Source organism: Anolis sagrei, chromosome 1, assembly GCF_037176765.1.
Source record: "Anolis sagrei isolate rAnoSag1 chromosome 1, rAnoSag1.mat, whole genome shotgun sequence".
Taxonomy (NCBI): Eukaryota; Metazoa; Chordata; class Lepidosauria; order Squamata; family Dactyloidae; genus Anolis; species Anolis sagrei.
In genome coordinates, this window is record NC_090021.1 from 235,162,779 (window position 1) to 235,176,451 (window position 13,673).

Consider the following 13,673-nt stretch of genomic DNA (forward strand, 5'->3'; position numbering starts at 1 on the left):
CGGGTTATGCTTGAAGGTGCCACCACAGTTTTTGCTGTTTTTGCTAGTATGATTGTGCACATAACTTTCCAGGTTTCACTGCATAACTTGCATTGTTTCTATGACTACTGTGAAGTTTCACTATGCCTCAGAGAGATTAAGGAAATGTTGCAGAATGCATCCTCCCTGTTGACTTGAGCACTATTTGGGATGTGTACCTTCTTTGTCCACTGATACCTCAGTATGTGCCCCTTCCATGTTGCGATTAACTGTCATTTGTAAAACAATATCTAGCCCCTATGTTATTGTTGTATGACTTCAAGTTATTTCGGGTTTCTGGCAACCAAGGTGAACCCATCAGATATTTTGTTTAGCAAGATTTGTTCAGAGAAGATTCACCTTTGCTTCCCTCTGAGACTGAGAAAATATTATTCCCGCAATGTCACCCAGTGGGTTTCCATGGCTGAGCAGAGATGCAAACCCTGGTCTCCAGAAGAGTCAAACACTCAAACCACTAGATCACTCTGGTTCCTATACACATATATTTTGTTTGTTTTAGGCAGGATTGGTGTCAGGTTGCAATGTGACTGGGCATTTGCCCAGCTGGAATCACTCTGCCAACCCTCTGTCTGGATCATTAGCTCTGCTACTGAGGAAAATCAAAGGAAAAAGAAAGAGGGGCCAACCAAGGGCAAGATGGCTGGATGGCATCCTTGAAATGACTGGCTTGAATCTGAAGGAGCTGGGGGTGGTGATGGCCGACAAGGAGCTCTGGCGTAGGCTGGTCCATGAGGTCATGAAGAATCAGAAGCGACTGAACAAATAAACAACAACAAGAACAAATTGCACTAGGGCCCCCTGGTGGTGCAGCGGGTTAAACCAACCTTTGGTCCTCCAGGTGTTTTGAACTTCAACTCCCAGAAATCCCAGCCATTTTCCCAGCTGTTAGGAATTGTGAGAGCTGAAGTCTGAAACATCTGGAGGACCAAAAGTTGGGAACCACTGCATAGACTGTGTTGATCAGCTTCAGTAGGAGAGGGCAACTCAATGGTTGCTTAGAAATGGGAGGACTTCTAGTTCAAATCTGGAGCTTCTGCTGGTTTTCAAGTAAGCCTGCCTTCAACTATCTTGTTATATACAGGTTGAGTATTCTTTATCCAAAATGCTTGGGACCAAAAGTATTCTATATTTTTGATTATTTTGGATTTTGCAATACTTGCATATTCGTAATGGGAATGGAATCCAAGCCTAGACACGAAATCCATTTATGTTTCATATGCACCTCATACACACGATGGGCTAATATTTTTTTGTTTTTAGTTTGAAATACCATAGCATTATGTGTGGCATATGCACAACCTCTTTATGATGTTTGGCCCACCTTTTATATGCAGCATGAAAGTAATTTTATACATAATATTTTTTAATAATATTCAACATGAAACAAAATGTAGATTTAACTATCAAAAAGCCAAGGTTTCAATATCTCAGCCACATGTGGACAATTTTAGATTTTGGAATATTTCAAATTCTGGAATTCTGAAGAACAGATTCTCAATCTGTATTCATCATGGGCTCTCTATTACAACTGAAATATTGTGGCCTGCATCTAAATTAATTATCTTAATTCATGTAATCCCTTTTACTCTATTGTACCTGTATATGCCGTACTGAATTCCTATTTATTTGATCAGTCTATTCTAGTTCAGACTAATGACTGGATATAGGCCATTCTGTAGAAAATGTAACATCAAAAAGATTATTATTGACTTTCACAGCACATGACTATAAAGCTTTTAGAAACTTTAATTAGCAAAATGAAAGCATTATCCAGATTCTGAATCTTTCCCTACCACTCCTTTGAACAATAATTTTAATAGATGCTGACCTGTTAGTTTTAATTTTTTCTTTTACCCTACAATTTAGTAGGAATACTTGTTTATGACTAGTATAGCAAGTTGCAGGCAAAAAAAAAAAATCCATTATGTTTGGCCTTGTTCCCATCATGTGTTTTTCATTTTGTTATTAATATTGCAACATTATATGTTGATTAAAAATGTATAAATACTCCATAGCTTGTGCATTCACCAATATTGCCAGGATGGTAATTTACGTCCTGTAGTGGAAAAATAGAGCATTATTTGTAATTAAAAAAGGAGAATTTGCCAAGCTGTTCTGGACTGTATAAACATCATTAAACTAGTATGCTGGGTGTTTCTCTTTAGACATTTGAATTCCTGTGTGAAAGCCATTTATATCAAGAGGAAGAGTGGAAAGCCACTCAGCCCATTGAAGCCACGACTTTTAAGAATTCAGCGCTCTCATTCTTCCGGATGACTATAATGGTTATCTGAATGACTACAGTTAATAAAGAGAGTAGCAGGCTTTGACCTTTTTACTTTGATGTTTTGTATGAGTCTTAAGGTTTGTGCCAGGAAAGTAAGGGAGAAGAGGTAAAAGGCATGGGGGAGGCAGAGGAAGGATTTGATTTTAGTTTAGCCCAGCTCTGAGTCCCTTTCGCTGGGGTCATAGACGACCACCATTATTGTCATGTAAAAAAGTTCCCATTCAGAGGCCCTCGGCAAGGACTGGCCTCTCCTGGATTAGGAAGGAGGGGATTAAAATTAGAGGGGGGACTACATGTGTCCCACACATTGCACAGCTGCTTTTGAAAAGAAGGCCTTGTCTGCAACCGGCAGGTTGGTAGGATTCAGTGTTACTCCAAGCATTAGTAACTTTGTTTAAGTCTGTGCCATCTGCTCTGAAAACATCTGGAAGTTATTGCATGAATAGCTAAAATGTACTGAAAGTTAAATAAATATGAAGAAAACTTCTTTACTTTTCAAATTTATTCATGTTAATATTCTTATTTGAAGTGTGTTTTGAAAGAAACCCAATCAAGGTTGCCTTTTTATAGGAAGGGTAAATATCCTTGGACCTTTTCTTGACTGGGTTTCTTTCCTCTAACTTGTTTAAAATAGAATTCCAAAATTAGAAATATCACTTACTTACTTAGGCGATCCCTTGTTATCCAACTATGATGGCCTTCTAAGTGCAGTGTCTTGGTGGTGGGTCCATAGGTGACTGGAGCCCTATTCTTGATCCGCATGCTCTTCCATAGTGAGGGCCTCGGTTTCCAGGTGGAAGACGGTCCTGGTCAGGGTTGGCTTGATGTACCTTCCTCTTGGCACATTTCTCCCTTTCACCCTCCATTCGTACCTCTTCAAATTCTGCAGCATTGCTAGTTACAGCTGGCCTCCACTTAGAGCACTCAAGGGCCAGGGATCCCCAGTTCTCTGTGTCTATGCCACATTTTTTAAGGTTGGCTTTGAGCCCATCTTTAAATCTCTTTTCCTGTCCACTACCTGTCCTGTTTTTCCTTCTTGAGTTGAGAGTATAGTAACTGCTTTGGGAGACAGTGCTCAGGCATTCGGGCAACTTGGAATATCATCTGCTATAGTGACACCATGAAAATCCAGGCACCATATTTGCACAACACAATAGGCACAAGACAACATGCATTAGGTATTGGATAGTACAAAAAACATGAAAGGTTAAGCAAAAATGAACTGAAACCATGAAATTATCAACAAGATGGGCACAGTTCATAAGTATTCTTAAAGTGCAATTTAAACATGCCCCCAAGAGTAAATAGTAGAGTAAATAGTAAAAAGTCAGTAGAACCTCTGAGTAAACATGTTTAGGAAGACAGATTTTTAGGAGGATGACAACTCTCAAAATGCCTTAACTAATGTGGCTGGAGATTCTGGGAGGTGTAGTTGCAAAATAAGTTTGCTGAGCTCTGTTTTGAGACCATGTTTATTGATTGGGATTGCTCAAAGAAGGGAGTTGTTTTAAATTGAATATACATTCTAGTCAGTACAGCCTTTATAGTCAAAGGAAATGTCATAACACATTTAATTCACTTTAAGTATAAGGCATAATTTGCATGGTATTCAGACTTGCCAGCATTTGGAATGACAGAAGATATCCATCTAGGTTTATGTGCAATTAATCTAGATTAACCCCAGTCCCAATGATTTGTGTAAAAATACAGGCTCTGGAGGCAAATTACAGAACATTGAACTGGAATGTCATAGAAAGAAAGGGGCACAATACCTTAGACCTTCCTAATTCCAAAAGGATTTCAATTCCTTAGTATCTCTACACTGTGTTCACAAAAGGTTAAATAAACATTTCAAAAATGAAGGCAAAATTAGAAAGATACCGATTTTTTTTATATGTAATTCATATTGATCATGACTAAAATAATGAATTATCACATTTTGGAGTATCAGTGTAGTTGGTAGATTACTTACTTAGACCATCCCTTGTAGCCCGAGGATGATGGTCCTCCAAGTGTAGTGTCTTGGTGTTGGGTCCATGCTTGGCTGTGGAGCCCTATTCCTGATCCGCATGTTCTCCCACAGTGAGGACATCAGTTTCCAGGTTTCCTGCTTTACAGGGTTGCTGCCAGGATAAAATACAGGCGGGAAATGCCACAGGTTAGTCCCCAAACCCCTAGCGGGAAAAGATAATGAGTAGAAAGAAATATGCAGTTTAGTAAGTTGCCTTTGTAAGTATATCAAGTAGTTATCAGGCATCAATAAAAACATATTTTATTTGCTTTTATTCATTGGATCCCATAACGTAATCCCATAACAATTTATTTCAAGAGCCATGGCGTAATACAGAAAAATAATGAGTATTTCTGTTAAATTCAGAATTTCTATTTGGTCCCTTTGTTTAAATTCATTTCCTTATAAATGTAAGGATTATTCTTGAAGCAAATGTAGGTCCATTGTCATAAATCTTGTAAGCTTTGCTCAAACAACATGTACACAAAGAAAGGATGTGATTTCTCACTAATTTTCTTCTAAAGGAAGCAACAAGTAATTGTAGCAACATTTTTTTGCTACAAGAAAAATTTCAAAAGTTGTGCCATTTTCAAAGCCTGTTAGCATTTTGTGACTGATTCTGTGCAGAATTTGTTATGTCTGTTTTGTGCAGAAAACAGGGTTTTTTTGTATAGGAACTGATTTTTTTTTGAAGAAAGTAGGATTGCTGTGCAGGAAACGTTGTCAGTCCAGCATAGTTCTCATGAGGGAGCTCTTGACATCCAAGAACACATTTTTGTACCAATTTTCAAATATTCTTTCCATTCCTTCAGTGGTGGTTTGACATTGTGTTCCTTTAAAACATCATCTACAAGCACATGTTCTTCCTTGGTCTCTCATCTAACCAGGCCTGCTCCTGCTCAGCTTCCAAGATGACACAGGAATGGGTGCTTTGAGGTATTTGTGCATGTGTATGTGATTTCAAGTCTTATTATATTGACTTATGGCAACCCAATGAATTTCATAGTGCTTTCTTAGGCAGGAAATATTCAGATATGGTTTTGCCATTTTCTTTCTATCAAAAAAAGTCTATGCCAAGTTTTTGCTGTGGATTGCTGTGAGTTTTTCAGGCTATATGGCCATGTTCCAGAATAATTATCTCCTGATGTTTCACCCACATCTATGGCAGGCATCCTCATAGATTGAGAGGTCTGTTGGAAACTAGACAAGTGAGGTTTATATATCTGTGGAATGTCTATGGTGGAAGAAAGAACTCTTGTCTGTTTCAGGCAGGTGTGAATGTTGCAATTGGCTACCTTGATTAGCATTTAATGGTCTTGCAGCTTCAAAGCCTGGCTGCTTCCTGTCTGAGGGAATCCTTTGTTGGGAGGTGTTAGATGGCCCTGATTGTTTCCTGTCTGGAATTCTCCTGGGTTTTTTTTTTTTTTTAGTGTTGCTCTTTATTTACTGTCCTGATTCTAGAGTTTTTTAAATACTGGTAGCCAGATTTTATTCATTTTCATGGCTTCCGCTTTTCTGTTGAAATTGTCCACATGCTTTTGGATTTCAATGGCTTCTCTGAGTAGTTTGACATGGTGGTTGTTAGAGTGGAACAGGATTTCTGTGTTCTCACATAATATGCTGAGTCCAGGTTGCTTCATCAGGTGCTATGCTATGGCTGACTTCGCTGGTTGAATTAGTCTGCAGTGCCTTTCAAGTTCCTTGATTTGTGTCTTCCCATCCATGTACTGACTAGGGCTGACCCATCTCAAGATGAGATGGGATCTGGGGCTTTTAAATTTTGTTGTTGCATGTCCTCAAGCCATTTCTGACTTAAGGTGAGGCTATCATGGGGTTTTGTTGGTTAGTTTGGTTACCAATCTTTTATTTTGCAGTGGATTGTGTCCATTTTTAAAGGAAGAATTGTTATACACCTCTCTGAACACATGAAGGACAATGTCCCTGCCAGCAGATGTCGCTGCAATAAATACGTAGCACATCCAAACCAAGACTTCTGTTTCCAAGAGGTATGGGGCCAGAGAAGTTGCCATACTTATTATGTGCTTGGTGCAGTTGATGTCCAAATTGGTTTGGTGATTATATAAAAGTGCGCAGTAATCATATACACAATATACAGTTGTCATAGACATATTCACATATATATAGGGTTGCTGTGAGTTTTCCGGGTTGTATGGCCATGTTCCAGAAGCATTTTCTCCTGACGTTTCACCCACATCTATGGAAGGCATCTTCAGAGGTTGTGAGATCTGTTGCAAACTAGGCAAGTGGCTTTATATACCTGTGGAATCTCCAAGGTGGGAGAAAGAACTCTAGTCTGTTGGAGGAAAGTGTGAATGTTGCAATTGGCCACATATATGCATATTCCAGGTTAGAATGGAAAAAAGCTATGTAAATAAATTTCCCCAAGTGACACATAATTACCAAGAGAACCCAGTCTTGACTTTTATCAAGTTGCAGTCCCGGTAAACAGTAAGAATCCCTTTGTTGCCCAGATCAGGGGACAAACCTTATCTTAAGGGTTATTTGGGAATCAGGTGATAACTGACTGGCTTGACCTTGAAGGAGCTGGAGGTGGTCATGGCTGACAGGGAGCTCTGGCGTGGGCTGGTCCATGAGGTCACGAAGAGTCGGAAATGACTGAATGGATGAACAAAAGGAATCAGGTGTTACCTTATGACCAGGTCTGATTTATTGCTACTAAGAGGCTTTTTAACAGACCTGAGTGCCATCCCTACAGGTTTTTTTAATGGGGATAGTACACACATCCCATCTTTTGTTGATTTTACTCAAATTCCAGTTGCTATTTAGTTTTGATACCAACAAACATATTGGGTATATTGGCTTTATATGTTTTGTGGTGAGCCCTTGGTATCTGCTGGGGTTTAGCTCCAGGACCCTCCATGGATACTAAGTCGTATGATATACAATGGCATAGGAAAATGGTTTACCTTTTATAAAATTACAAAGTTGAAGATTACTTTTTGGATTAAAAAACATTTTTAAGCCATGGATGGTGGAATCTGTGGATACAGAATCTGTGAATACAGATAAGCACCTGTTTATATGGAATAATTAAAATGTGCCGTGGCCCATGATTGCTCTTTTTTTATATAATTTGCTATTAGGAGGATGTCATGGAATAATATGAAGATGACTTACGACACCTTAAGTTCTACTTATGAAGAGGCTTAAAAACATAATGTTGACAAAGAGGGCTGTTTGTGTGCCTGTGGTGAAATGTCAACTTCACTCAATAAAAGACAGGTTAGGATGTGGTGATCTGGAAGCAGTCTTTGTCATTTTGGCAGGAAAAAACAACCACCATGAGCACCAGAGCATTGGACAGATGGGAATATTTAAGGCTGGGAAGCTGAAAAGAAAGAAAGCTCAAGAAGTTTGATAGCCAGGGATTTGGTCAAGGTGGTCCAAATAAGCATAGGTGTTCAAATGCTGTAAAACTCAAGGAAGGCTTCTAGGATGGGATATCTTTATATGCATATCTTTATACCTTGAAAGAGAGGGATTGGAAGTCATTAAAAAGGTGTTGTGATAAATACACTGTACCTCTAAACATCTGTTTGGGGACAGCCGCAATTCACTTTATCTGGCAACTGGCAAGTGGTAAAGAGCAAATGGTGGCTTTTATGTTGGGGCAGTAGTGAATATGCTCTGGGTTTTGGTCTGAACTGCAAAGGACCTCTCCTCAGTATTGAGATGATGAGTTACAGGTTAATTTACAAGAATTTGACCTTTAGTCAAAATGGCTACATTGTTTATATCAGTATTACTTGTGGTTACATATTTATATTAAATAGATTTGTTTATATGTAGCAGGAGCTGAAATACAAATAAGTAGAACAAGAAGTATATATAATAATTCACTAGCTGTCTTTGCCTGAGGAGGGGAGAAGTTGGGCTTGTGTTGTTGTTTTTTTAAGGGAGGTAGAGTTTTTTTGTTAGTTTAGTTGGCAGGGGGTTGTAATGGGGCAGGAATATTATGGGGATAATTTTGAATTGGATACTTTTCGTTTGTTTTCTATTTTAGTGCCTCTCTGTTGTTGTTTTTTTTAAATTGTTTGGTTTAAGCTTTCTTTTTTGGGAGGAAAATCTTATAAAAAGTAATTTTAAAAATTGGAGAGGAACTTTCCAAACTGTTGAATCTTATCCCCAAAAGGGGTTGTGATGAGCCATTGCTGGTGCAGAAGGGAATTGTTTTGGCCATATCTGGGAACATTGTAGAAAAGGAGCCCCACTCTGAGGAAGCATAGAATCCTAGAGTTGGAAGAGACCATTCAGTCCAGTCCCATTCTGCCATGCTTACTTACTTACTTAGGCGATCCCTCATTGACTGAGTATGATGGTCTTCCAAGTGTAGTGCCTTGGCAATGGATACATAGGTGACTGTGGAGCCCTATTCTTGATCTGCATCTTCTCCTGCAGTGAGGGCGTTGGTTTCCAGGTGGAAGGTCCCAGTCAGAATTGGTTTGACGTGCCTTCCTCTTGCAACATTTCTCCCTTTCACCCTCCAGTCATGCCTCTTCAAATTCTGCAGCACTGCTAGTCACAGCTGACCTCCAGTTAGAGCACTCAAGGGCCAGGACTTCCCAGTTCTCTGTGTCTATGCCACAGTTTTTGAGGTTGGCTTTAAGCCCATTTTAAAATCTCTTTTCCTGTCCACTAACATTTCATTTTCCATTCTTGAGTTGGGAGTAGAGTAACTGCTTTGGGAGACGGTGATCAGGCATTTGGACAACATGGCCTGTCCAGCAAAGTTGATGACAGAGGAGCATCACTTCAATGCTGGTGGTCTTTGCTTCTTCCAGCATGTTGACATTTGTCCACCTGTCTTCCCAAGGATGGAATCGTTCCAGGAGTTGAGTGTGACGTCAGTAAACAGTCCATATTTTGCTGGCGAATAACAGGGTTGGGAGGAAAATAGCTTTATAAACAAGCACCTTGCTCTCCCTATGGATGTCCCAGTCCTCAAACACTCTCTGCTTCATTCGGAAAAATGCTGCACTTGTAGAGCTCAGGCGGTGTTGTATTTCAGTGTCAGTGGTGACTTTTGTGGAGAGGTGGCTGCCAAGGTAGTGGAAAAGGTCAACATTTTCTAATGTTACACCATTCAGCTGTATTTTGGGCACTGCAGATGGATTGGATTTGGACTGCTGGAAGAGCACTTTGGTTTTCTCGATGTTCAATGAGAGGCTGAGCTTCTCGTTTGCTTCTGCAAAGGTGTTTAGAGTGGCTTGTAGGTCTTATGAATGTGCACATACTACTTTTTCATCAGCATATTGGAGTTCTATAACAGATGCGTGACCTTGGTTTTGTCTGCCATGCAGGAACACACAAAGCACTCCAAACAGATGCCCATCCGGCTTCTGGTTTAAAACCTCCAGAGGAGACTCCACTATACTCCTAGGCAACATATTACACTATCCAACACAGTGGTTCTCAACCTGTGGATCCCCAGATGTTTTGGCCTACAACTCCCAGAAATCCCAGCCAGTTTACCAACTGTTAGGATTTCTGGGAATTGAAGGCCAAAACATCTGGGAACCCACAGGTTGAGAACCACTGGTCTAACACCTCTCACCTTCAGGAATTTTTTCTGAATATTCAAGTCTTCTCCAGTTTGAATTCATTGCTCCATTGAGTCATGGTCTCTATAGCAGCAGAAAGCAAGCTTGGCCCCTCTGCAGTGCTGCTTCCTTTCAAATAGGAGCAACAGCGCGTGCCTGTGCACCAAGCATGGGTAAATGCTGGCCCTCCAATTCCCAGAAATCCCAGCCAGTTTACCAGCTGTTAGGAATGGTGGAAGTTGAAGTCCAAAACACTTGGAGGGCCAAAGTTTTCCCATGCCTGATGTGCACTACATTGTAGAATTGAAGCAGTATGACACCACTTTCACTGCTGTGGAATAACAGGAGTCAAAATAATCATGGATTAGATTCTAGTCTAGGAGCCCTTGGTGGTGCAGTGGGTTAAACCACTGAGCAGCTGAACTTGCTGATTGAAAGTTCGAATTGGTGCTCCATGCAGTCATGCTGGCCACATGACCTTGGAGGTGTCTACGGACAATGCTGGCTCTTTGGTTTAGAAATGGAGATGAGCACCAACCCCCAGAGTTGACTAGACACCAACCCCCAGACACGACTATACTTAATGTTGGGGGAAAACCTTTACCTTTTATCTTGGATTCTTGTCTATGGACCTAATCACACTAGAGAATGAATCCACCTTAAATCTGGTTTCTGCCTCCTGCAGAATTCTGGGGTTTGTAGTTTAGGGAGGGGCCTGTAATAGCCTCACTAAACTACAAACCCCAGAATTCTGAAGGTGGCAGAAACTGGATTTAAGTGGATTCACTCTCTAGTGTGACGAAGTAGTATGAGTAGCCTTTGGAAGTCTTGACATCTTCTGTTGGAGACACCAAGGCCCTTCCACATGGCCCTAAGGTCAAGGTTCAGGTTTTCCCTTGACAGTAAGTCCAGTCATGTCTGACTCTGGGGTGTGGTGCTCGTCTCCATTTCTAAGCTGAAGAGCTGGTATTGTCCATAGACACCTCCAAGAGCCGGTGAGAATACTGAAAATTGTTTTCCAAAAGAGTAAAGTTTCTAAACTTTACCCCTGCCCCAACCATTGGTAATTGTCTGAAATTCCTCTTTAGCGTTGGTAAATGGTGATGGTGGTGGTGATGATGAATGCTTACACCATTTTTATTCTCAGGAACCAAGACCCAGAGTGGTTCACAACCTTTAACAACTATACAATATAAAAACCCAGTAAAAGTAAAGGTTTCCCCTTGACATTAAGTCCAGTCATGTCCAACACTGAGGGTTGGTGCTCATCTCCATTTCTAAGCCGAAGAGCTGGCGTAGTCCGTATACACCTCCAAGGTAATGCGGCTGGCATGACTGCATGGAGCGCCATTACCTTCCTGCCAGACAGAGTGGTACCTATTGATCTACTCACATTTGCATGTTTTCGAACTGCTACGTTGGCAGAAGTTGGGGCTGACAGTGGAAGCTCACACTGCTCCCCGAATTCGAACCTGTGACCTATCGGTCAACAAGTTCAGCTGCTCAGCGGTTTAACCCACTGCACCACCAGGGGCTCCTCCATACAGCCCTATATCCCTGAATATTATGACAGAAAATCCCACAATATCTGGGTTTTATTAGTCCACACTCGGATAATGTGGGATTTCCTGCTTTGATATTCTGGGATATAGGGCTGTGTGGAAGGCTCCCCAGTTTCCTGAGGCACTGGCTGTCTTTGGCTAAAGATATGGTAAAGCTCCAGTTCCCATGTTTCCATCGCATGGGCCCAAACTAAGGCATTCCGCAGTGTAGAGATGCCCTCTCCATCCTTGGATGAGCGAGGCGGGTTTTGGGAAGAGGCGGCGCTAGGACCACGCGGCCGCCAGACCCAAGGGGGTGTTGGTGGTGGTGGAGGAGACGGAGAGAGAGTCCCTTTCGGAGCTGGCTGCCCGGCGAGGAGAGGCAGTGGCAGTCGCGGCAGCTCCTCCTTCCCTTCTCCTTGGGCTTCTTTCTCCTTCTCCAGCGCGGACACCATGCGGGCCAGGTGAGGGAAGCTGGGGTGCCGGCGTGGAATGGGGACGGGGTCTGCCTGCGGGAGCCCTCTCCCTCCAACCTGTTGCTCTCTCTCTCTCTCTCTCTCTCTCTCTCTCCGCAGGTGCCTCCCGTCTGGGCTCCTGCTCGGCTTCTTTGTCTGCCTGGCTGCGCCCGCGTCCTCCCAGCGAGGTAAGTCTGGCGGAGCGATCGGTGCCTCAGTGTCCCGCTGTCTTTGGGGCTCCTCTGCTCTTCTTTCCCCGCGGGGTCTCCCGGGAGGCTCCTCCCAGCCATGTGCCTCGGATGGGGACAGGGAACCCGGGGCTGCCTTCCAAGAGGGCAAGGCTCCAGTGCCGGCAGAGGCGGAGGGGCTTGAGGGACCCCTTCCCTCCGAGGGGCTGTCAGCGAGCGCACAAAGGGCGCAAAGTCCGCCTCTCCTCCTCCTCCTCCTCCTCCTCCTCCTCCTCCTCCTCCTCCCCGATGGCGGGCAAGTCGGTCGCTCCTCCACGCCATTCCAAGCCCCGTCCAGGTCCCCTTCTCTCCCTTGCTTCCTTCCTTCCTTCCTTCCTTCCTTCCTGTCCCGCTCCAAGGAGTTGCCTCCGGAGGCGCTCCAGGTGGCAAAGCCGCCCAGACAGACAGACAGAAAGAAAGAAAGTCCAGCCTCTTGGCCGTCGGTGCCGATTTAGGTGATGTCGACCTGTAACTTAACCACACTAGAGTAGGCATCCTCATAGAATCCTAGTTGGAAGAGACCTCATGGGTCATCCAGTCCAACTCAAGCAGGAACATTGCATTCAAAGCACCCCCGACAGATGGCCATCCAGTCTCTGCATCTCCCTCTACGTCCCACCTCAGAGTTTAAAGTCCTCCAGGGAGGCCCTGCTTTCGGTCGCCTCTATCACAAGTGAGATTGGCGGGGATGAGGAGCAGGGCCTTCTCAGTGGTGGCCCCTCACCTATGGAATTCACTCCCGGGGAAATTAGATCATCGCCATCCCTCCCTTCCTTTAGGAGGAAATTGAAGACATGGATTTGGGACCAGGTGTTCGGGCAATCTGGCAGTTAGAGAAATAAAGGACAACGACAACTGATAGGAATGGGAAATTGTGGAATGAAGTTATGGACTCTGAGTTGCAAACGTTGAGCATAAGATTGGTTTTTTATTGATTGTGATGTATATTGATTGTTTTAACTGTCGGAACTGTTGTAACCGCTGTCTATATTTTATCTGTATTACTATGCAGGCATCAAATTGTGCCTTTTTGTAAGCCGCTCTGGGTCCCCCCTCGGGGGTTGGGAAGGGCAGGGTAGAAGTATACGAAACAAATAAATAAATAAATAAATAAAGCCTCCTAAGAAGGAGCCACCACCACAATCCTACCAGCTGTTAGGAATGGTGGGAGTTGAAGTTCAAAACACCTGGAGGGTCGAAGTTTGCCCACGTCTGATCTATATTGTAGAATTAATGCAGTTTGTGTCCACTTTGACTATTTTGGGTCAGTACTATGGAGCCATGGGAGTTGTAGGTTTATAACAGGCATGGGCAAACTTGGGACTTCCCTGCAGCTGTTTTGGACTTCAACTCCCACCATTCCTAACAGCCTCAGGCCCTTTCCTTCTGCTTAAGCAGCCAAGGGGAAAAAGGAAGGGGCCTGAGGCTGTTAGGAATGGTGGGAGTTGGAGTCCAAAACACTGGAGGGAAGGTCCACATTATCCAAAGCCTGTTTTATAAAGTCTGTAGTCACCCCTGCTAACCTTGTGCC

The 13,673-nt window shown here is 42.9% G+C and overlaps 1 protein-coding gene across 2 annotated transcripts in view; it reads left to right on the forward strand.

Annotated features, from left to right (window-relative positions):
- The first annotated feature begins 11,679 nt into the window (after positions 1–11,679).
- COL18A1 (collagen type XVIII alpha 1 chain) overlaps positions 11,680–13,673 on the forward strand; it is a 191,993-nt gene continuing 189,999 nt past the window's right edge. For both annotated transcript variants that reach the window (XM_067462128.1, XM_060771389.2), the window contains exons 1-2: positions 11,680–11,924; positions 12,036–12,103. In XM_067462128.1, coding sequence (XP_067318229.1) covers positions 11,695–11,924; positions 12,036–12,103 — 298 coding nt within the window. In that variant the 5' untranslated portion in view covers positions 11,680–11,694. The remainder of the gene's footprint in view (positions 11,925–12,035; positions 12,104–13,673) is intronic.